The sequence below is a fragment of the Ambystoma mexicanum genome, chromosome 9 (genome assembly GCF_040938575.1).
Source record: "Ambystoma mexicanum isolate Mex_15411 chromosome 9, UKY_AmexF1_1, whole genome shotgun sequence".
Lineage (NCBI taxonomy): Eukaryota > Metazoa > Chordata > Amphibia > Caudata > Ambystomatidae > Ambystoma > Ambystoma mexicanum.
The window spans coordinates 900,640,202-900,665,447 of record NC_090931.1 but is presented as its reverse complement, the minus strand read 5'-3'; the positions used below and the strand labels follow the sequence as shown (position 1 = coordinate 900,665,447).

Here is a 25,246-nt window from a genome sequence, read left to right as displayed (position 1 = left end):
GAGATCATAGTCCACGGCTACTGTCTTCCTTTCCGCCAGAGGCCTCACGACAATCCACCAGGGAACCTCTCTTTGAAGAGTCTGGATCCGCTCCTTGTGCAGGAAATTCAATCCCTGCTGGAGAAAGGCACCATAGAACTGGTGCCTGTAGCGGAGAGGAGCAAGGGATGGTATTCCCCTTATTTTTTGATTTCGAAGAAAGACTGAGGATTGAAACCCACCATGGACTTGCGCGGTTTGAACAAGCTCCTCAGGAAGGACAAGTTCAAGATGGTTACTCTTTCTCAAGTACTCCAGGCCCTTCAACTTCAGGACTGGTTGGTGTCTCTCGACCTCAAGGACGCTTATTTTCATGTCCCGATCCATCCCAAGCACAAGAAGTACCTGAGGTTCGCGGTTGGCGACTCGCACTTTCAGTTTCGGCTCCTGCCGTTCGGATTGACCTCCGCCCCGAGGGTGTTCACCAAGCTCATGGTGGTGGTGGCAGCGTATCTCAGGAAAGGGGGGGATTCACGTCTACCCCTACCTGGACAATTGGTTGATCAGGGCGTGATCTCCCGAGCAAATCCTGGAGCATCTGTCCGTCACCTACCACTCCCTTCATAAGCTGGGCTTCTCCCTCAACTTAAAGAAGTCCCACTTGACGCCAACACAGCGGCTCCAGTACATGGGAGCGGTGCTCAACACATCCCTGGGGCAGTGTTTCCCTCCCCAGGTGAGGGCTCACCACATTCAGCAGATGGTGCACAAGTTTCAACATGCCCAGAAACTCCCAACGTTCGAGTTCTTGAGGTTGCTCGGCCTCATGGCATCCTGCATTCTTCTGGTGCCAGAGGCCAGGTTGCGGATGAGATCTCTGCAATGGGCTCTCAAGATGCAGTGGTCACAGTCCTCCGGCAGGATGTCGGACCCCATTCAGGTGCTGCCCTCGGTCACCCAGGATCTTCTGTGGTGGGCCGTCAAAGGCAATCTGATGAGGGGGGGCTCCATTTCCGCTACCCTGGCCGGAGGTGACGATCGTGACGGACGCCTCCCTCACGGGATAGGGAGCTCATGCCAACGAGTTGACAGTCGGCGGTAGTTGGTCTTCGTCACTGTCCAGACTCCATATCAATCTGTTGGAGCTGAGGGCCGTCAGGCTTGCCCTGAAGGCTTTTCTGCCGACTGTGCGAGGAATGAATGTCCTGATTCTGATGGACGACACAGTGGCCATGCACTACCTCACAGAAAGGGGGGGGGGGGGCAGGGTCCCTTCCTTTGTCCGGGGAGGCGATCCAGCTCTGGTTCTGGGCCATCCAGCAGGGAATTTCGATCTCAGCAGTTCATCTGGCCGGAGACAAAAACAAGACGGCGGACGCTCTGAGCAGGCAGAGCGCGATCTCTCACGAGAGGGAGTTGGCTCAGGAGATTCTCCTGCAGATCTTCGCCCTTTAGGGGACCCCTCAAGTGGATCTCCTCGCCTCCAGTGTCAACCGGAAGTGCAAAAGGTTCTGCTTGCGGGAATTTCCTCCAAGAGGAGCCTTAGGAGACGCGTTCGTGGTGGAGTGGTTATTCCCATTGCTGCATGCGTACCCTCCAGTCCCCGTCATCCCGCAAGTGCTGCGGAGGTTATGAAGGTTCGGTTCCCAGATGATCCTCATTGCTCCGGCATGGGCCAGGAGGACGTGGTACCCGGACCTTCTCGACTTGTCCATCTACCCTCCACGTCGTCTTCCCTACCGAGACGATCTGCTCTCACGGGAGGGGGGTCAGGTTCTCCATCCAGAGGTCAGATCCCTCAACCTTCACGCTTGGCTTCTGATAGGTTGAGGTATAAGGATTGGGACCTCCCTAAAGACGTGATGGAGGTGTTGCTTTCGGCCAGATGGCCGGCAACTAAGTCCCTTTACCGTTGCCGTTGGAAAAAGTTCTGCGACTCGTGCAGGGTTCAGCATGTGGATCCTTTTTCTTGTGACATTCCTGTAGTTCTGTCTTTTTTGCTTTCTTTAGCCCACAGGGGCTTGCAAGTGGGTACCATTTAAGGTTACCTGGCGGCGCTGTCCATACTTAAGCGCTCGTCTGAGGGGTGTTCTTATTTTAAAATTCCTTTAATTTCTCAGTTTTTGAAAGGGCTCACTAAAGTGTTCCCTCTGTCACCTTTCCAGGTGCCCGGTTGGGATTTGAACCTTGTTCTGAAGTTTCTAATGGGTGCTCCATTTGAGCCTTTACATTCTTGTCCTTTGAGACTGTTAACCCTTAAAACTGTATTTTTAGTTGGTCCCTTCCGCTCGCAGAATGAGTGAGTTACAGGCACTTTCAGTTAAGCCACCCTTTACTGTGTTTCATAAGGACAGGGTTGTCCTTCGAGTTCGTCCTTCCTTTCTTCCGAAGGTGGTGTCGGAATTTCTTTTAAGCCAGAAGGTGGTTCTTCCGGAATTTTATCCTCCTCCGCATCCTGTTAAGGACGAGGAGAGGCTCCATAAGTTAGATCCTAGGAGAGCTTTAAGTTTCTACCTTTCACGCATGTCCCGGGTTAGAGTGGACGATCAGCTCTTTATTGGTTATGCTGGAAGGCGTTTGGGACAAGCTGTTACTAAGCAGACTTTGTCTAGATGGATGATCTTGGCAATTTCTGAATGTTACCGCTTGGCAGGTAAGGACCCTCCGGTAGGCTTACGGGGCCCGTTCTACTAGGGGTATGGCTGCCTCTACTGCCCTGCAGAGTGGTGTTCCTATTCGTAACATCTGTGAAGCAGCCACTTGGGCTTCGGTCCATACTTTTGTACGTCACTACTCCCTAGATTCCCATCCATGGGCAGGATCTGGCCTTTGGAAAGGTGGTCCTTTACTCTGCAATTTGATTGGGCACTCTAAATTTCTATATTCTAAATTCTTTTCCCACCTCCTCGCGTTGATACTGCTTTGGGAGTCTGTCATAGATATGGAATACGTCGGAGGACCCAATCCCCTCGAACAAGTTACTCTATTACCTGGTAATGTTCTTTCGATGGGATGGTCCGACGACGTATTCCATATCGCTCCCTCCCTGCCTTCCACGCTACAGAATGTCTTATGCGATTGCAGCTTACGTTTCCGCAAGGCTTTCTGTGGTCATACTGGCAGAAGATTGGTGCTAAACGTCAGCTGTCAGAGGAGGTCCTCGAGGATGGCGTATCGACGTCATCGACGCAGGACGCAGAAAGGTTTTCCGAAGCAGCACAGCTGTGGTGATTACTGTCATAGATATGGAATACGTCGTCTGACCATCCCATCGAAAGAACGTTACCAGGTAATAGTAACTTGTTCTTCAAGCCACAGGGAAGGTGGAACCACATTGAACCTTGTCAAAAGCTCCCAAGACTCGATAAAAATTGTTACCAGCCGCAGTTAGGTGTTTTCAGTACCTTTACCATTGGAGAAATGAAAGGGATGATTTAAAAATAGATAGAAAAGCACAGAAATGATGACCCCTAGTCCAAAGCTCACTGAACCCCTAGGTGATTCAGGAAAAAGGTCCAGGGGCAGGTAAGTACCCCAGTGTCAGTTTAAGGACAGTTCATTATCAGTTCAAAGTTCCATATGAAGTTATGGGAAACGTTAAGGGCCCATCCACACTACTCTTGGTAAGTCTGATCTACTCCACAGGTGCAAATGCTGTGAAAAGGGCATGGCACAGGAGACCCCTATGGAAGAAATCCAGGGGTTGGATGATTGGCTGCAGAAGAACCTGCAGAACAGGAGAACCGCCAATTAAAGTCTGTAGGGAATCGCTGTTCGGGCTTGCCTGCCAGGAACCTCTACCACGGATCAGGGGGACACCCAGCAGTATAGTGAATAATCATCCTACCTAGGACCTCACTGTGTAGTTACTCATGTTGGAGGTTTCACGCAATGCGAAATAACCCGTGGGTAAACGGCTATTTCCCACAGGTGCAGTTTGCAGGAGTTTGTGGCGACAAGGAATGAAGAGACTGACCAAGTGATGCCATAGTGGGTGCTATAGACTTTTATTAAATAATAAACAAAACCTATCTATCCTGAATCCTATGGAAATTTCACATACCTAAACTAAAGAAACTCTGGTGCTCGTCAGGAAGTCTGTGTAAGTCAAAACAAAAAGGCACCGTCCCGGTCACAAAAGCTCCTACTCTTATCACTGTCACTACAACAAAACACAATAAGTCCAGCTACTGTTCATACTCCAGGAGAATGACTCCCTTCTCCTGGACGTAAAGCGTCCAAATGCCTTCCAGGTTATTCAAAACAAAAGTTCCACAAATGTTCTGGGTTCTCTGTTACCCAACAGAAAATAAACAGTTGCATTAAGTTCTTGTGGCGATAGGAGAAGGACTCCCTTCTCCTAGCTGGTTCCCCAATGTCTCTCACAGTTCTCAATAAGGTTTGTAGCTCCCTTAGGGAGGTTTACACAATCCTGTGGTTCTGTACAATTCTTGATCCGCCTCCACTGGGACGGTGATACTGTTCCTGGAGTCCCTCTCGACTCTCCACCACCACATTTTTGTGGAACCGGCCTGGGAATTGTATCATAAAGTGTGTCACGGTTTTCTTTAGATATTTTTAGGTTTACAGTCTTGTAACTTCCCAGACTTGTACGTGTTCCCGTTACCTTCTCCCGGGGAACTCTTCACCAGTTTAGGCAAGGGTCGCGGGTCCACACTTCTTAGTTTGTTATTCTTTGAGCAGTTCTGTGTCTCTCTTCTCTCCACCTTGAGTTATTGTGGACCTCTTCGGCTCATCTGTCAGACCCCTTGTTCCTGCCGTGACTGGTTACACCTCCTCCACGGTCTCTCGCACTCTCCTGATAGTCACCTACGTGGCTCTGCTGTAGGCTATGGGAGGTGGTCTTGGCACCGTTGTTGGACTGAACGGTCCACCCACTACAGGACTTACCACCACTTCCCAGTCTCTGCAAGTCTATCACTCCGATTCCCTACTGACTCGCACAACACTTCTGTGGCGTCTCGCTATTTCTCTTTCAGCCTTGGAGACACGCCTCATCGCCGTCTCCCAAAGCCCTGCACCAGCTCTCCAGACTTCAGTACGGTCTCCTGGTGTTCTCCCGCTGGTCGTATCACAACTTCCAGCTTAACAGAACAGGATGACGAAGAACCCAGTACTACTTTGCTGTTCAGTTTAAATAGCAGGGACAGCCCAAGCATAACGTCCTTAAAATTGAAAGCAGCTTCTCTAGTTTGCATCCTGCTCAATTGTATTGTTATTGAGCGCTTCATCTCAGTACTTTTGACATCAGATGGTTTCAATATTTCACAATAACACATAGTTTCAGAGTTAATCTTATGTTGATAAAATGTGGGCGTTGTCATCAGCCTACGTGGTGGGAGTTCACAGGGGTTGTCTCCTAATTGGATCCTTATTGCCAAGAGAGGAGTCCCTCCCCAGATCCTCCCGCATGTTACCGCCACTAGGGGGACTATTGGTTAGCAGCCTCACCTCCCTAGCCTCATGGGAAGGGATTCTCCCTTGGGGAGAAGTGACGTCATCTGAAGGATAGTCACACTGTTTTCTAGGACCTTACCCCGTGGACACCGAAGACCCCAGCAACCCAGGAAAGAAAGCTTCTCTCAGGATTTCTACCTTCTAATGGATTCTTTCTTCCCACTGATTGCTCATCTATAATAATCCTATCCCCAGCGCAGCTATTTTTGGAACCTTTCTGCCGCAACGGGGAACGGCACAGCTCTGCCTTGTTTCCATCCGACACCTCTATGTGCCCTGCGTCAGACATAACGCCGGGGTCAGTATATATTTAGGCGCCGTGACCTTAGTTCCTTTTTACATGCACTCGGTTTGTGGATTGTAACGTGTTCCCTAACTGAAAAAACATCTCTGCGCCATGCCGACTCTCTTGAAGGCCTCAGGGATTCAAGCCATGTGCGTATTGCAGAAAGCAAATGTCGTTTTTGAATTCACACAGAATCAGTCTTTATTGTTAGGGCGAACATCATAACACGCAGGATTGTGGTTCATGCCAGTCCATGCACCCGAAGGCCCTCCGGGAAAGAGAGGCAAAGTTATTTTCCTTCGTTCACAAAGTGAAGAGTGTGGAGCGCAGTGTTGTTGGGTGCCAAATGCTATCCCGAAAAAATGGCTACGTGCAAAGTGGAGGAAAAGGACAAGAAAAAGAGGCAACACTGGAGGAGGTCCCGCTCCCTGAGTGGTTGCTCTCATTGTCAATCTTCATCCTCTAAGAAGAGGAGCCACAGCTGCAGGGAGACCAGGATCGGCAGGTACAGGTCCCTTTTCCCCACCCAGTCCTCCACTAAAGAGGAATGGGATGCATTTCGCCTTAAGATATGGACATTTTTGCCACGGCAGCTTCGGCCTCTGTGCCGCAGAAGGCTCATTTGGCTTCAGCCAGGGCACCAATGGGTGCCATTTTGTATGTTGTAACCGGCAGGAGTCCACTCTCGCACGCCTTTGCTCTTTGACCTGGAGCCATTGATGACCGAAGAATTCAGGCGCTGGATGACCCCAACTATGGGCGCCTCTCTCTCTGTGTTGACGTTAACGTCCTCGGACCCGATCAACATTGATGCGGTCAAACTCCCTGGGAGTATGCTCCCATCTCAAGAGGTGCCTTTATTTCCAAGATGTACTCCATCTGCAACGAGGAAAGTGATCAAGTACCGTTCGGTTTGGAACCAATGGTGTCCAGGAAGGAGAGGGATTTCCCTGAAGAATTCTATGTGGTAGGGGAAGATGTGATTGGACTAACTGAGGACCTGCAGGTCGCCAGTGCCCAGAGATGCATATCTTGCCAGCTCTCACTCCGGCAAAGCCTCAGACTGCTTTTCATTGGATGATGGCTAGGGTAGCTGAGATCTTGGGTCTTTCTGCTCCATCCAGTACCAAGATCCACTACAAGCTTTCGTTGTATCATGGATGATACCACTATGAAGGAGACGCTGCTGTCCCGGGTAGCCTGGCGCTATGTGCAGTGAATGCTTCATGTGCTGTAGCCAAATTATTTCAGTCTACAGTCTGCTGTGGCAGGGGCGGCTGAACACATCCCGAGGGAGAGATGCAGTATGGTTTCCAGGCCCTGGTGGCTGTTGGCACAGAGGCTTCACGCCAGACTTTAAACTCTGGCTTGAACACTGCGGATTGTGTTGGCCGATCCATGGCCACAAGGATGATAATTAGGCGTCACTCTTGATTGAAGACATCAGGGTTTGCAGCTGGTGTGCAAACCAGGCTGCTGGACATGCCCTTCGACGGACAGAACTTGTTCGGGTCAAAGGCAGACAACGCTTTCCAGAAGGTGCATTCGTCAAAGGCTGTGGCTTAGTCCTTGGGGCTAGTTGCGCAGCAGCCCTCCGCATAGTCTGTCCGAGATAGGGTTTTTCATCCCTTCCCAACCTATGCCATTAGAGGCCATGATCTGGGCCCCCCCAAGGGAAGCTGCAAGGCAGACACTTCCCCAGAGGTAGAGTTGCCCAGAGAGGAGGTGCAGCTACGGCCACTGTCCCCTCCTCACCACAGGGAGCTAAACCTCTGTGATGGGCTCCATCACGCTACACCAGTGGGAGGGAGAGTGTCCCATTTCTGGGCAAAAATGGTCCAGGACCAGCTCCAACTCATGGGGCTTGCAGGTAATTCATCAGGGTAATTGTCTTCCACTCGATCTTCACACCCACAGGCCTCGGACCACCACCCTGCCTCTCCTCCCCACTCAATCCTCTTGGAGGAGGTCCATCAGCTTCTTTCAAAGAGCACAATATAACTGGTACCACGCTCAGAACGAGGCCGGGGTTGGTACTTCACTTATGTTCTGGTGCCGAAGGAGGATGGGGGCTTTCGTCCTATTCTGGATCTGCGGCTGCTGAACTTGTTCCTTCGCAAGGATAAGTTCAACATGATTACCCTAGCCTAGATATACTGCAGGCCCACGACTTACAGGATTGGTTGGTGTTGCTGTACTTTCAGGATGCCTATTTCCATGTTCCAGTTCATCTGAGTCACAGGAAGTACCTGAGGTTCGTCGTAGGCCAACAGCATTACCAGTTGAAAGTACTGCCGTTTAGTCTTTCTTCAGCGCCCAGGGTTTTCACCAAGCTGCTAGCGGTGGTGGTGGCTCACTTTCGGGGGGTGGGGGGGAGGGTGTGCAGGCATCCACGTTTTTCCCTACCTGGACGACTGGCTCGTCTGAGCTTGTCATGGAGTCTAGTGTCAGAGCATCTTCTTTTTTTTTTTTTATATATTTCTCAGACAAGAACAACAACAATTATGAGTTGGAGACTCATTCAGCCTAACAGTGGGACATGTAATATATACCGTAACGCCCTACCTACCCCACCCAACTCCCCCCTCCCCTCACTACTCCCCCCCCCCCCCAACCACACCTCGGCGACCCAACAATGAACTTGAATGTCTGTCAATGTTCACTCTCAACGCTTCTCTTAAAGTTATCTGCCCATTGGTGCCCACCCAGAGATTTAACCTGGGGATGAGGCAGACGAGGAATCGCACTTGGAATTCATCAAATATATTACATACGGACCCCAGATGTCCGGAGGGCGTGCATGCAGGGGCAGCGTTTTGATGAACTCGGTCTCCACATCTTGGCAGTAGAGCACATCTTCCCGCCATCTTGCGACGGAGGGCGGAGGGCCCTGACCCCAGGCCATGGCCACCCTTCTGCGTGCCAGGATCAGCAAAATGTTAGCTAGTTTCCTAACTGCTTGTGTCAATCGTTTTGTCATCCCTAGCAGCGCAACTACAGGACTGGGCGTTAGTCCTTCACCGATTATCATCTCTGTCTCTTGGATGACTTGTGCCCAGAATTTGGACAGTGCCGGACAGCTCCAGGCCAGGTGAAAGAAGTCAGCTGCGGGGTGTCCACACCTTTTGCATTTTGCCTCAGAGTCTGGGCTGTGTTTGCACCTCTTAGCTGGAGTGTAGTAAGTCTGATGCAGGTAGTGAAAGTGTACAAGTTTAAACCTCAAGTTCAGTGCTGATTGAGAATGTATGACCACTCTTCATCAGGGATGAGGGTCTGTAGTGCTTTTTCCCACCTTACTTTCATGTGCGTGTTCGCCTGTGCTGTGTCGGTTATGAGGGAACTGTAGATGGAGGATACCAGTCCGCCTTCCCCTTGTGCTTGTATGGTATTGTGGAGTAATGACCAAGTTGGAGGTTGCTGTGGGAAGGATGGGAAGATGCCCTGGATGGCATATCGCAGCCTGAAATATATGAATACATCTAGAGAGGAGGTGCTGCCTCTCTCCCTAGCCTGAAGGGAGATATGAATGTTCCCTCGACAAAAAGGTCGCCCAGTGTTCGAATTTGTGTTTTATCCGCCCACCTTAGGAACACCTTCTCATTCGTCAGAGGTATCCCCGGAATAAACCTTATGGGTAGTACCGGAGAGTATCTGACTATTACACCGTATTTTTGTGCGATTTTCTTTCAAATTGCATAAGTTATGAGCACCCCATTTAGTGTGGAGTATGGTACCAGTAGTTGACTAATTATCACTGCTCTCAATAGATTGGGTGACGCCAGGGCCCGCTCTATTTGTACGTGGGGTCTGATAAAATGAGTGGAGTACCAATAGCTGAGAAAGTGTGCCTGTGTGGCCCAATAGTGTTGCTCTAGGTCGGGGAGCGCGAGCCCGCCCCTGGTTGTCGGCAGTATGAGAGTCGAGTATGCCACCCTCGCTGGTTTGCCCACCCAGATAAGCTCCAGAATGAGGCTTCTTAGTTTCCCCAGAAAGTGCTGAGGGAGCAGGAGTGGTATGTTGGTAAAAAGGTAAAGAAGTTTGGCCAGAATAACCATCTTCACCAAAGATACCCTACCCCAGAGCGTCAGTGGGAGTGATTTCCATCTGCCCAACTTCTCTTGAAGAGATTTAAATGTGTTTTCGTAATTGTCCTGGAAATGTTCTCTGTGATTCAACGACAGGAGGATCCCAAGATAACGTACATGGGTCCAGTCCCACTTGAAATTAAATTAGTCTGTGAATTTACTGGTGCAATGCGTTAGGGGGAAGATTATCGACTTGGAGTGATTGATTTTCAGGCCTGAGATTAGACTGAATTTAATCATCTCATGCATTATGGGATTTAGGTTTTCGCTTGGATTTTGGAGAAATAACACTATGTAGTCAGCGTAGCGGGAGATGACCACCCTATGGGGACCTATCGAAAGTCCTCTATGAAGATGCCTGGAGCGCAGGTTGGAGGCCAGTGGTTCCATCATGAGTGCAATATTAGCGCTGACAAAGGGCATCCTTGCCTAGTCCTACGCTGGAGGTAGACAGGCGTAGATTTCAATGAGCCTAAAATGATGGTGGATTGGGGTTTATTGTATAGTAAGGCCACTAGTTTAATACTGGTTTACCAGGCCACGTTGCCTCAGGACCGCAAACATGAAGGGCCACTCGACAGAGTCGAAGGCCTTCTCGGCATCCGGGACGACTGCCGCTGCCTGTTATGTGGGTTCTACTGCTGCTATGGCTCCGAAAATCTCCTGATGCCAAATGTTGTGTTACGTCCAGGCACGAACCCAGCTTGGTCAGGAAGGATCAATGCCGGCATCAGGGGGAATAACTTAGTGGCCAAAATCTTGGCCAATATTTTATTATCTAGATTGATAAGGGAAATCGATCTGTAGGAACCGCATTCCTCGGGAGGTTTGTCTTTTTTATGCAGTAAAATTACGTTTGCTTCCCTTGGGGTCAGCGGGAGAATGCCTTTCTCTGCTGCTTCTTCATACACCTTTAAAAGGAGGGGCGCTATTAGTGGGGCGAATGATTTATAAAATTCTCCAATTAAGCCATCAGGACCGGGGGCTTTGGTATTGGGCAGGCTCTTTATCGATTCGAGGATCTCTTGCTGCGTAATGGGTTTGTTTAGTGGTTCGTGCAATTCGTGCTCTACCCAGTATTGTTCAGTGTCTGTTAGGTAATTGTGTAAGTGTTCCGGATCATTTGAGTAGTTTGCGTTGTATAGGTTTTGGTAGAAGGCACGGAAGGTGTCAGTTATTTCTGGTTCTGTGTGAACTAGTGTCCCCTGGGAGGTGCGGATTCTTTCCACCAGAGTGGGTTTTCTGTCAGCTGCGATTAGGTGGGCTAGAAGCGCCCCGGGACGTTGCCCCTCGCATACTGGTGAATCTGGTTGCCCCGCGTAAGAACTTCAGCTCATGTTCTGCCAGCGCATTGAATTTGAGTAGTTCTTCTTTGAGTTCCGCCTGGGCGTGCTTGGAAAAGGCGACGGTGTTCTGTTGTTCTAAGGCTTTCAGACGATCTTCGCTGATTGCTAGTTAATGACGTATTGACTTTAGGATTCCATTTTCTTTAGCGATGCATATGCCCCTTATGTAGTATTTTGGAGCCTCGCACAGTGTCCCCACAGAGTAGACTGAGTCCTGATTAATATTTAGGAAGGATATGATCTCCTCACGTAGCTCGGCTGCGAATGCTTGGTCTGTCAGTGCACCTGGTTTGAAGCGCCAGTGCGGTGCCATAGGTTTTATATTGGGGAGGTTGCATTCAAGAGTTACTGTGGCACGGTCTGAAAAAGTTTTTGGTAGGATCTGGCAGCAATCCCATTGGAGTGTGCTTTGGGCAGAGACAAGCAGGTAATCTATGCGTGAATCGGAATGGTGAACCTCGGAGTAGATTGTATACTTGCGCTTCTCCCAGTTTTGGTGCCTCCATATGTCGACCAAGTTGAATGCTTTGCAAATCTCTTGCAATTGAAGGCTCGCCTTGGATGTCTGCATGGCAATGGTCTGCGATTTATCTTTTTGCGGGTCCAGGTGGGTGTTGAGATCGCCGCCCCAGATGATGGTTGTTGAATTACTCTGTGTGAGTCGAGAGAGGACCCACTCGAAGTTGTTCGTTCTATCCACATTGGGACCATGAGTTTATAAACGTTACATCTCTCCCGGCAATGACACCTTGCACCAGGAGGCCCCTGCCCTCATTATCTTTCTCCACTTCCTTCATGCGAAAGCCAACTTTGGAATTGATGAGGGTGGCGACTCCCCTGGCGTACGACGAGTAGGATGAGAAGTAGCGGTGGCAGCCCCAGTTGCGGACCCAGGGGCCTTCTTTTTGTGATGTAAGATGCGTTTCTTGAATCATTGCCACATCCACATTGTGGCGTTTGAGGAACTGCAGGACCTTCCTTGTTTTTGCGGCGGTGTTGCCTTCCCTAATGTTCCACGTTGCTACCTTGAATTAGACGGGAGGAATCTTTGTTCATGGTGCTTGGGCTGGGCGCGGCCTCAGGGTGGTTTACCATGGAGCAGCAGTCTATCTGTAGCGACGGATGTATTCGTCGAGGCGAGAGCAGCTCGCTGTGACATCGGGATGGGTCGAGGCGGGATCGGCAGGTGCTTGACTTTTAACAACCTTGATGAACAGTACCTTGCACGGACAACCCCCCCAACTTGTCCGTTGATTTCCCCCCCAAATTAGGCAATTTGCTGCTGTGCGTGGGGCACCAGTGACCCCCAGGAGAGGTGCTCCTTTTCAATGGTATATTGGATTCCGACTCTTACTGGCGATCATCCTCCTGTTATTGCAATGCTTCAGTTTGTCATGGCGGATTTCTTTCGGCACGCTCTCTTTGGGAAACTGCTCGACCCTTTTCGAGGTTTTGCATCTGTTTTCATCTAGGAACATGGTGGTCTCTTCGGGCGAATTGAAGAAGTGGGCTTTACCTTCAAACTGGATTCAGAGTTTTGCCGGAAAGAGCATTGAATATATGATTTGGTTCTCCCGCAACCGTTGTTTGACAGCAGTGAAAGATTTCCTTTGGGCTTGAACTGCTGGGGAGAAGTCAGGGAAGAGTTGTATTGCATCTCCATCATATTGAAGCCTCCCTTTCTCCCTTGCCAACCTCAAGATGGTATCACAGTCCTTATAATTCAACAGTTTGGCTATAATCGGATGTGGGGGCGCCCCAGGGACCGGTTTGTTGTTTGGGATCCTGTGAACCCTTTCAACTACAAATAGCTGCGAGAGCGCTGTGTCACCGAATAGTTCTCTGCACATTTTCTCCACAAAGTCTTCCATTTTGTTGGGAGATGTCTGTTCCCAAACGCCTATCACTCTAATGTTGTTCCGGCGAGAGTGCCCCTCTAAATCTTCATTCTTAGCCATGACTGCTTTCATTTGGTTTTCAAGAGAGGTTACTCTCGTGGTCAACGAGGCTGCGCCATCATCCAGGTCTGAGATCCCTGTTCGGCGTTATCCAGTCTGTCTTTGTGTTTATCCAGACGGTGTTGAAGAAGATCCACCTTGCACAATAGCGTGTCCATTTTGCTATCGATACCCCCAATCCCTGATTTGAGTTCTAGAAGGATCTCATGAATGTCAACCTCATGCCGCTGCTGTTCGCATTCCGGTTCACCATGGCCAAATGGGGACTCTGGGCCGCTTTCATGTCTAGGAGTTTTGGTTGCAGGTCCAGCATCAAAATTAAGTTTCCGCTGTGATTTGTCTTGCTTGCCCATCTTTGCGCCTATCTATCCGAATGACAGGAGTATCGCACCACCTCCGGGTAAGAGAGCAGGCGGGGCCGGGCTGCCCGGTGTGCCTACTTGCTGTAAGGTCCACTCTGGGGGACAAACTCGGGTTCAGGCGCTGCCCGCACAAGCAATCTCGTGGCGCTATGTGCTGTTGGATCCTGCGCCAGGGCTCTCAGCAATTGGATGGGCACAGCTCTTCAGTTTCGCCCCTTGATTACATAAATGTGAGTGCAGATTTTGGGGCTATGACAGTTCCACTGTGCCTGGATAAGTGGCCTCTGCTTGTTGCTCGTGTGTATTCCGTGAGCGCCACATGCACCAGTGGGATCCCAGTGAGTTACTCGATGTTCCGGGGGCCAGCCACTGTGCTCGTGCCAGTCATCAGCTGTAGCGAGCAAGCGGGCACTCAGCCCCGCCGATGGCCTCCAGGGCAGCCGTCTCGTGCATAGCTCGGCTTTGGCCGGAGAGGAGAGAGCCACACGTTCCCAGCCCTCCCCCGAGGGCCGGGACTGGGAGTCCGCAAGCAATCATGCGCAGCGGCACCCTTCAGGGAGGCCGTCCACCTCTGCCCGCCTCCCACGTGGCCGCCACGCATCGATGATCACCTCTGCACAACTCCTCCCGCGCTCAAGGGGACCCCGGGGCCGCCGCCGTGCTCCTCACCTGTAGCAAGCGGCCCTCACCTGCACCGGCCAACCGCTACACCAGCCGGCTCCCTCTCCGCCGCAGCTGCACCGCACCAAAGCCCCCGCTCCGGGCTGCCTTAGGGCCAGACGGTAGCCATGCACAACCTAAGGACCTTAGAGGAGGGGTCACCTTGCCCAAGCAAATGGCTTTTATCCATCGCTGACAGTGTGGGGAAGACATTTCTCTTTTGCACACTTTGTGAGTTCTCGCCACTTTTTGCTCATCTTATATTGTGTCTTAGCTGTTTTTCTTCAGGGAGTTTTGTCCAGATCTCACTGAGGATTAGACTCCTGTTTTTCCTGCTCTTTGGAGACCTTTATGGTTCCCAAATGTGGGGCTACTGCCAAGGTGCATCCTAGTCTCTCGGGGTTAGTGCCCTGGCCCATACAGTTGTATGTGTTTGGTTTAGCATAAAAGCGAACCCTCTGTACCAGGAATGGTTTAGCATAAAAGTGAACCCTCTGTACCAGAAAGTTTGTCAACTCTGGATTGATCCTGGAGCATCCAGGGAAACTACTAAATGGATATTTCCCTCAAGTTTTTCCACCAGCATCTTTTAGCAGTCTGAAACCCCAAGGGCCCTGAGACTGTCCTCCCAGAGGGGAGACCTCAAGTCTCATGTCATTCAGCACTTTGTTTGGACAACATCGTGTGACAACTGATTAGGGTCATCATAGCTGGATCTTTATTCTTCGGTTGATACTGCGCAGCCCACACTTGGTGAGTCCTCTGATCCTTCTGGGGGTCGTATTTGGGTCTGAACGCATTCCCCTGCCTTCTGTAACGACTCCTTACCTACCTCTATGTGATAACATTGGTCTATCGATTCTTACTGGCCATTAGAGGTAATAGACTTAACATTTACAGTTTTTTTATGGTGGCGTGGGACTTCTATTTCTAAGGCCTGTGTCCCTCCTGTTTGACCATGCGGTATTCTGAAAAGTTAGTTACCTCTATATTTTGTAGTTAATGCATATGCACAACATTTTAACACTTATATTGTGTGGCCATTCCCTTATTGGTTGACAGTTACAAGTATTTACTTTGCCTTTAAACCAATTCACTCCTTCTGGATGGTCGCTTTGACTGCTTTAGCAATACCACCATTTGGAGAGTCAGGTACTTAGAGAAACACCCACTAAACCAATTAGTGATCTCTCTGGGTCCTGGAAATATAGCCTAAGATAAATCTCCAGATCAATAACTTTATGGAAGAACTGAACCCAGTGAATTCCCTCCAGATTGGTATTGGCTGAAAAACGACATTGTGCAAAAAATGTTGATCTGTCTTTTTCCTACTGGTTTCTTCATGACCTCCATTCATTTCCAAAGTCTCTAATAAAGCCATATCCTACCACACTAGACACAGACACACAAAGACACACACAGAGACACACACACACAGAGACACACACACACAGACACACACACACACAGACACAGACACACACACACACACAGACACACACACACACACACACACACACACACACACAGACACACACACACAGAGACACACACACACAGAGACACACACACAGAGCGTTATCCTTGTCAGTCTACAAAGAATGTTACTTGGGATGCAAACAGCACCATAACCCGATATTCCTATGGATGGTTGTGTTGCACGGACAAAGGACAGAGTGGGAGAACAGGCAGTCAAAATGTCTTTCTAGTAACCATTTCCCTTTGATTGATTTGTGTCTGAGGCCTCAAACTCACAAAACAAAGAGCTCAGTCCTCAAAACGAAGGCCTGATCTGAAATGTCTGTAAACCATGTGTTCTTTCTCTCTGTCCTCCCTCTGTGGTCATTCTCTTACCTGTGCTACTTCCTAACATGACAATGTAAGGGATGCTAACAGTATCAGAAGACTGCGATTGTCTTGTGAAATTATTTTCTTGTGTAGTAAAGCTGTATTCTCGGTGTTCAAGATACTAGTTTTAAATGCCATACATCAAAGTGTTTGTCTATGATTCAATGCACCTCAGCAAGTAAGAGTGATTATGTGTTTTAAACATGCTTAGAAGTCAAATTAAGACATCTAACTGCACAATATAATGTACTGAAGTCGTGTATAGGGCCAATTCCAACTCTTTGCTAGAATCATCAAGATTCAAAACAGGGAATTTATTGTATTTTTGACAAGGTGATGGATTGCTCCACCTAGGTCCTCTACATGTGTTACTAAATATTTGTAGGTCTGCGTGAGCTTTGTAGCACTGTTGAAATACTTAATTGTGAATAACTGAGGGTTGGATTGTGCATATGGGGTTTGCAAGGTAATTTGAAGGTTGGTATTGCTGTTGATGTATTGGAGGATTTTATTGTGGGTGTTACTACTTGTCGATTGCATCATTTTGGATGTCTTCGATTGATTGTATTTGGGGGGTTTCCATCAGTGTATGTGTCTGAAGTTTGTATCATTGTCACTGTTATATGTTTGAGATTTTTTGTCGCAAGACATTTTTTGTATGTTTTTTATGTCAATGTGAACATTTGTAAGTAACATTTCTCATTGTTCCCTTGTGTTACCAGATTGACCCTCTGTAGTTTGTCTCATTGTTCTCTTTTGTTATAAGGTTGGCCCCGTCTGGTTTGGTTTGTGGTTGACGGAAAACACCTTGCAAAACCCCCTAAGGACTGGTATCCCCCGATCCGAGATGCCAGCAATGACATCGCATACATTGAGGTGAGCACAGAACTGCCTGAGCCCACGGATGAGCTAATTTCCCTGTGGCTGCAACATACATCTGTGCTTAAAATGAAACATGCACAACATATGCACACAGGTCTCCCATTGATGCACTTGTTTGAAATTCAACTTTATTCCAATGTGTTATTAGTGTAAATCTGCACACCATGCCCCACAAATTACCTGCTCGGTTTACATGCATGTTATTCACAGAAAAGACTTACACCTTGCTCTGTTGTCCTACGCCCTAGCCCCTTTCCTCCTAACTGATGGGATGTTTCCTGGTTAAGATGTTTTTCATAGCACATTTATATAGAAACCTGAACATTTAGAAGCTACCCCTTGTGAGACAAGGTTCAAATCTACGCTTCTGGTATGAAGACCAGAGTATTTTTGATTTTCTTCAACTTGGGTTACCTGATTCTTTCATGTACGCTCATCTGCTTTGTCAAGAATGAAATGCATTTTTCCCCCAGGATAACTTGCATCCCTCAGACTTCGAGGGCCTCAAGGCACCTTGTTCCTCAGTACAAGTCTTCTTGCACAGTAAGCTATGTGGACCTATTTGGGTGGTGGTAGTCTTTGATTTTAGTGGGGTGCTTCCTTGTGGATCCCCTGGGTGTCCATACATGTATCCCGTTAATAAATCTAGTGTACAGTGCAAAAGTCACACATTGTTCCTACAAGAAAGCGGGTGGGATCCATATTTTCAGATGATTTATATCTACTGCCTTCCTCAGAGTACAAGGGCTATAGTTGCCAGAGCCAGGTATATGAATGTTGTCTGGATTCAAGCTGGAATTTGCACCAAGAGAAATTCCTGGAATATGCCTTTGAAACTTGAATGTGGCTGCCCCCCCACCCTACCTTGTTATAATGTGGTCATCAAATGTTTGAAGATTTTTGCAACCTTGCGATTGGGGTCTGAGCTACTCCATTAGTCTCCAATCTTCCATAGAACCCCAGGTTCTGGATCATTATCTTGCCAGACCTGGGAACCAATCCTGATGCACAGAAGACTACGCCTACTGTACCTTAATAAAAATTGTGAAGAGCTTCTGGGGGCCTCTTCGCTCTTCACAGTCAGAACCGCACTTGGAACACGCCATCTACTTTATCTGAATACACTATTTACGTTATTTGAATATACTGGGCTTCTACCGACCAAAGGGCTCATCCCCTTGACCTATCAGGAACAGCAGAATCTTGAAGGACTTCAGAGCAACTGCTCTCAGGAAAGCCTCATTGCCCATTCCTTGTGTGGAACTGAGAGAGGCGCAAGGACCAGACACTCAGAGCACTAGCAGCTTACAAAGCCTGAGGCATGTGTTTGCTACCTGAAATGCATGAAATAAACTACAACCCAAAATTAACTTTGAGACAGCTTCTACTTCTCCTGGTATCAAAGTTGTATCTTCTGCTGAAAGGGCAGCTGCATTGTATTCATGCTCTACCAGTTTGTCCTCACTTTGGCTCAACAGCATCTCCAGTGGCTTAATAGCAGTCTTACTCATTTGAGATTCACTTCATCGTTCGACCAACCCCTAGACAACCGTAGCACAGGAACAATGTTTCTCATCTCCCACATTGCAAAAACGTGATGACTGGCCGCATTTATAAATTGCTGAATATAGGGTATCATGAGATACCTAGTTTTCAGATTGCCTTTGGATAGGCATCCAAGTTATCCTGAAGAAAAGCCCTCACTTTTGCTTTGGTCCTATACTTAACATTAGGGCCAGTGCAGGACTAGGCCCGCTGTAACACTCAACCAATCAGATTCCTGTCTATGGCTTCCACTATTTGATATTAATGAATCAATCCCAGTTCAGAATATGAAGTACGAAGGTACCCTGGAAAAAGAACTAGCAAGCTTATTCGCCTGAATTCCTGGTTGATATTTCACTTTAAAGAAGCCCTAAGAACATTCCTACAGTTTTTTTCTGAACCTAAACTACTACACCTACCTCTAACCTGCATCAGTGTTTTAGTTGGAGCAAACTATAATGTATTTCTCTGTCCTGATCCCCCCCTCCTTTCCTGATTTGGACAGCTTGCATCTGCAGGTGAATCGGGAAACGTTTTCATAACTTTTTATTGACAGCAGGGTTATTTCCACCCAACAAGCAGCTTGGGATTGGCTAGCACCAGGGACGACATTTCAGCAACATGCCAGGGGTAGCGGAAGTGACATCACACGATCCTTGACCTCTGATGACATCACAGGAAGTGGCTGGCATTTGACCCTGCCCCCAAGTGACATTAAGGGAAGTGATGGCACACAACCCTTCATCCCTTGACAAAACAGTAAGTGGCATCACATAGCATTGTTCCTCAGTACACTAAGAAAAATATGGTTACAATGTCACTGTAATATGATAAACATTTCATACAGGAATGGATCACCATATGTAGAGTTAATATCAGTGTGTATAGGCCCATCTTACCAAATTACTGTGAATACAAGCAGATGTCCAACACAACAACCTGGACTATTGTACACCACTCTGGCTAAACTGTAAACAGAGCATCTTGAAGAGGCCTACACCCCAAAGTGCAGAAATCCAGTGCTGCCTAAGTGTCTGGCCACAGACTAGAAACAGCAACTGGCCAACACAAGTTCAACCAGAAGACAATCAGAGGTTGTACCACTTCCTGCTTTTACACTTTGGGATTTTCTTGTCAATAGTGCACTTAGAACCATTGCCCATCAACCTACTCCCGCCAGTCACCCAGAGCCTGAATATCCCCCAACCATTTTCACCATGGGCACCCCATCATCCACTGTGAGTCGGTAAGGCCCTCCGTCAACAGCTTTAAATGTCTGGCACCCACTACTGCCCTCCAACACCTTACACCTCCAATGCCTTGCTCCAACAACTTCATGTTTACACAGTTCCCCCCACCCAGCAACTTAAGGCTCCAGCATGCTCCAACACCACCAACCTCAAGCAAACTAGCAACTTAAGTCTCCAGTACCCTCCTTCAACACCCCAGCAGTGTGAGTCTGTTACCCATCTCAAAAGTCTTATATCGGCATTCAATACATTTCAACTCTTTTACAACACATTGCATCTCAAACACTCCCAACATTTGTAAGTCACTAGTACAACATCTTAGGTCTCCATAACCAGCCTCCATAACATTGAGCCTCAAACACACACCTCAGACCCTTCTTAAATCTTAACACCCCAACACTGCGAGTCTGTTAGCCACCGCTAACATCTTAAATCTCTTAAACCCTCTTCAACGTCTAGAGCCTCAAGTAACTTAAGTCTTCAGCCCTCGCCTACAATATCTCACATCCCCAGCGGCCCTTAAACACTGTAAACTGGCACACTCGTTAAACATCTGTAATGCCCTGCACGCTTCTACCATACCTTAAGTCTGCAGTACCATCCGCCAACATCTTCAACTTTGCAGACCATTGCCCCTCCAAACTCTTAAGTCTGGTGTGCTCTCCGCCATCTCATATATCTCATGCACCCTCCCCCGATATCCCAACTGTCCAGTACCCTCTCACAACATCTCAAACTGCCCAGCACAAAGATGTCGTTTCCTCCAGGCATTGCCTATTTACCCCAGCCCAACAGCCCTTCATTCAGGGGACGAGGGGACTGCGGCAACCTCCTCCCACATTGCTCTTTCTGTATAGAGTCTGGTCTTAAGCCCTCAGGTCAGTTGAAGGGCACACTCACATAAACCATCTTTAATTCTTTTTTTTAAAATGGTTTGATCTCAGTGCAGGCTCTGTGACATCACCCCTAGAAAAGGCTTATTTTATTATTTTCTCTGGTCCTTTATATCTTGCTTAATACCAGCCTCCTCCAGCTTTTAAGTACTGTGACAGGAACTGAACCCATGTTTTACTGCATCCTCTTGTTCCCAAAGCAAGTGTGTTGGCCCTGAGCTATCCTTCCAAATATATATTTTATTTCCTTGAGGAAGCAACAGATGGTTTACTTCAAGGTAGAGGGCAACTTCATACACATTAATTCCCACCTTGCGTCTATCTACATTGTGCCTGTGATGCAGATCTGGGTCAGGCACAGGCAGAATTGATGGCAGAAGCCACTGGGGCACACCCCTCATCACAGGCCCAGTGGCTCACAGGATGTGCAAAGCAGACGACGTGAAACACGGATGCTTTCATGCTGTGCCGTCACTGAGTACTGCAGGCTACTGTTACCCATTCCCAGCTTGCTAGACCGGTACTACCCAATTTGATCACATTTTATTGATCGACTGGTACATCTGGCCGAATTCGGCCAGTAGCAGTCGAACGATTTGATTCAGTCCAATTGGGTAATCGATTCCGAACATGTGGTGCTCCCGATGTTCGGTATCAATGGCATTGGGTGCTGGCGGTGTTTGCGGGGGTGTCCTCCGCTGCCTGAAGATTGGAGACGGAAAAAAAAGAAAAGTGGACCCTGCCGCATCGGATCTGACCCGCGTTGCAGGGGCGGGGCTGACGCCACAGGGGCAGGAGAGGCAGCGGACGAGGAAAAGGTAAGTGGGGGGGTGTATTGGGAGATTGGGGGTACATAGATTTGCAGAGTTTGTCCGCAGTAAACTTGTATTTGCAGCTAAATGTACTGCGGTCAATTCTGCCGCAAACCATTCTGGCACAGCCACACACAGATCCAGCTAGACCTAGCCCCCATGGCCTTCCTGTTGCTACAGCACTGGGTATGAGCTGCAGAGACAGCCCCACCTCTGAACCAGGCATTCTTCACTAATGGACTACTGACCTATTCGTGATGATGGCTTCATGGTTTTTTCTGCATCCTTTTTTATTTCTCCAGCTAACGAGATCTAGGTTCCAAGTGGAAAATGCTGTGGCACATTTAGCTGCATTTACAACTGCCCTTTTCAGGTGCAACACAGATATCTGCTCTTGGCACTGCCTTTTTGTCCAGTGGCCCAGGGGTTGCAAGGACAGGTCTGGAGTAGCGAGGGGGAGCCAAGAGTAGCAGCTGCTACCTCTGGCAACCTCCAAATGACGGACGACCCTGGCTAGCGCTCCATGGCGCAACCTTCTTTAGGGCATTGCATTCTGTTGTCACTCCCTTTTTGGGAGGACACAACTGCTGTCAATACTGAGTTTGAGGTGATTGGAGTACCGGCAGCCGAGTGCGTTTAACGGCAAGACTCCTGTTTGGACCTGTGTTGCAAACAGTGGAGCACCTTACTCTTTATTACTGCATCCCGGGCGCAGACTGCTGTGAGCAGAGTGCTGGGAGGCGAGAGCAGCTAACAGCAGTTTACTGCTGGGGAAGTGTTTGTGCTTCGTAGTGTGCGCAAGGTGAGGACTTTAAACTTGTTTGTTTCCTTGCACCTGCAATTGGCTTCAATGTATCACCTCTGCAGTAAAAACATGACCGCTGTTTCTGATACTGTACAATCTGTTTAACCGTCTCTCCCCGCACACCCCCCCGCCCCATCTCCATTTGGTCTAGACCTGTGGAGAGGCTTGACTTCTATAATTGTCAAATGGTTAGCCGTTGCAGAAAGACTGTCGCTGAATTTATTTATTAAAAAATTATCGAAGACTCTCAACCCTAAAGCATTTAGCCTCTTAATGCCACTGAAGCCCCAACGGATACCCTGTTCTACTTATCGGAAGCATGTACTATACATAGTATGCAGGTATGTGAGCCCAGTCCGCACAATACAAGCTCACTGCCTGACTGGTTGATGGACGCTGCCGTGAGGGCTACTGATGATTTCAACTGTTCACCATCCAATACATCCACCATCCTGAAAGGATGTTTGGGCGGTTCAGTGTTGGACAACTACTGCACTCCATTTACAGTGTCCTCCTGGCAAAGCCACTTGACCACTAAAGAATTTTTTATTTCTTTTATTTTTTTATTTTGGTTAATTACAAACATTTTAGCAAATGTTACATGATTAAATATCACGTCTCCTTTAATATCAAAGAGTGTAACCATACTCCTAAAAATCTCCTCAAACACCTTAAAATGCCCTACCGAAGACAGTGTTTAAAAATTGCACAGTAGCTAAAACCAGGGATACTCTTCCCCACCCAATAAAACTGTCCACCATTCCTCAGGCAATAAGGTGCTTAAGCTGTCTAAAAAGACCTTAAAGTACTTAGTTCTTACATCGGTCAGGACAGTGGAAAATAGCAGTATGTGATGTAAGGTTTATATCATTGCCTCCTCCTTACAATAACGACATTGGGAATCACTCTTTCTAACTCGAGTTCTAACAGATGATTCCTCATTAGTGGGAAGTAAATTCAGTCGGATTCTCATAAACTGCTTTCTATAGAAGCTGTATGGTATTTCGGGACTGAACCAAAAGCCCTTACTTCATGGCGCAGGTGGAAAAAAAAACCCTGTAATTACCTGCTTTCTCTAAAGTTGCAGTCAATACATTTTCCATAACTTTGTTTTTACCATATTTGGGTTGGTCTTTAAGAACGCCTCTGAAACACCTACCTTCCACCAACAGCTCACAGCAGGATAAACCCCAGGGCCTCAGTGTCTTGTCACAACCTTTCTCCATTTCTATTTTCAGAATTTCAAATATTGCTGGAGTAGCTTCTAAAATACATTTCTTGTCAAATGACCGCTTCTTTCATTGTACCGTAGCCCTTAGTGATACTAACCCTAGCTCTTGTCGGATGACCTGTATCGGCATTGTAAGGAACTCATGGTGGCAACAGTAAAGACCGACACAAGTAATCACAGTTCAAGGGTGTTTATTAAACTGTATAAATGGGTTGGAAAAACGCCTATTCTAAACCTAACTCTAAGATGGGAGCAAGCTACGACCATCAAATAATAATAAGGCAATCCTAGTGGCGTCTTGTCAAAATAAAAGGGCCTATACTCAAAAATAAATATTGCCAATCCTTACAACTAAATACAGAAAAAGTGTGGGATAAGGTTCTTGAGAAAGAAAGAAGTGTTCACAAATGATAAGTCCGGATGTAGTAGCCGGGGTCTCCCTTCCCCACGTTTTTAGCATGGGACAGGGTGGGACTTCGGAGCACAGCACGCACTCAAGCTTCCCCCAGCATGAGCCTACAGTTCTGTTCTCAAGTACCAGGACCTCTGGTGGTTAAGTCTCTTTTCTACAAAAAGTCTCTTGCCTCCGAGGACCTGCTGCATTCAGAATAATAAACAAAATAGTTCCTTTTTTTTCGTCTTTACAATGGGTGATACTTCTTCACCCCTGGGTCCCCCACTTCTGGATTCAGACCCCTCTTGAATGTTAGCCTCCCTCTGCCGGGTTCACTATGGCTTGTATCCCAAGAGATTTTAAACAATCACCTCTGTTATATTCGCAATTCTTAATGTCTTTTGAAGCAGTTGACGGTGAACTTCCCTTTATGGGGTTCACTCTTAGCAACACACATGTTCATTGAGGCATCAGGCTTCGCCCCTTTTTATTGGCATCCCTCCACTGGTTTCACTTTGCCAATCATTTCTCTCACCATGCAGGATTTGTTTCCCTTAGCTTTCCATTACTTGCTGGTCAAAGACTTTCGACTGTACAGCGAATTTTGCTAGACCTCTATGACCACTTTGACAATCTTCTCATGGCCCTTGCATGGCCTTCTGGTATCGGTAGTTTCAACAAAATGGGGAACCAACTAGAGTCTCTTGCCGTACACCCACGTGTTACCAGACCCTTTCATTTAGCTTTCCCGTATGACCTTCACAGTTCTTTGAACTTTCCTTAACTTGCAATTTCCATTTAACATAGTTTGGTTTCTTATCAGTTCTCCCCTCGACTCACTGGCTGTGATGAACCGCTTAGCTTTCCTTGTATCTGGAGTCGAGGACGGTACCACAGTAGCAACCACCTTCTGTTCACCTGCTTACCAGCATAGGCACGCTGCGTGTACCGTTGACATCTGCTGCAGCACACGTTAGAGCTTTTGTTTGCGTTCTTACGATTTCTTACACAGAGTAATCATGGGTCTAGGTCTGAAAGGGCAAGGTCGCTTCTCTCCTTGTCACCCCTTCAGTTCTGTTCGCTTTTCTCCTCCTCTTGAACTGCCGCCCTGGATAGTAGTCTTGTTGTGGTGTCTGACCGACTCGTAGTGTGCTCTCATGCTCCACCTTTTATCCCTGTGGGGAAGGGAAAGGGGCGTCGGGTGCAAGGTATTCTGGTCAGTTGCCTGACTTTGCCTGACCCTTGTGTTGGGACATTTCAGGTAAAGAGCCCTAATGTTAGTCTGTTTCTCATGGTGCGCGAAAGTGTTTGTGTTAGAATGGGGGAGGGGTAGAGAGGTTGAGTATCCTATGTAGTAGGATAGGGTAGATGGGTTATGAGAAGGGGAATACTGCATCTCACACCCGTCGATGTTCCTGCTCCACTCCCTGAC

At 48.0% G+C, this 25,246-nt stretch overlaps 1 protein-coding gene across 5 annotated transcripts in view; it reads left to right on the top strand.

Annotated features, from left to right (window-relative positions):
• The window catches only part of DIP2A (disco interacting protein 2 homolog A), a 2,340,120-nt gene that overhangs the window by 765,754 nt on the left and 1,549,120 nt on the right, over positions 1 to 25,246 (top strand). For all 5 annotated transcript variants that reach the window (XR_011274713.1, XR_011274712.1, XM_069616034.1 and 2 more), the window contains one exon: positions 16,769 to 16,878. Coding sequence is in view for 3 of the 5 variants with exons in the window: in XM_069616034.1 (XP_069472135.1) it covers positions 16,769 to 16,878 (110 nt within the window). In the remaining 2 variants the exon portion in view is untranslated. The remainder of the gene's footprint in view (positions 1 to 16,768; positions 16,879 to 25,246) is intronic.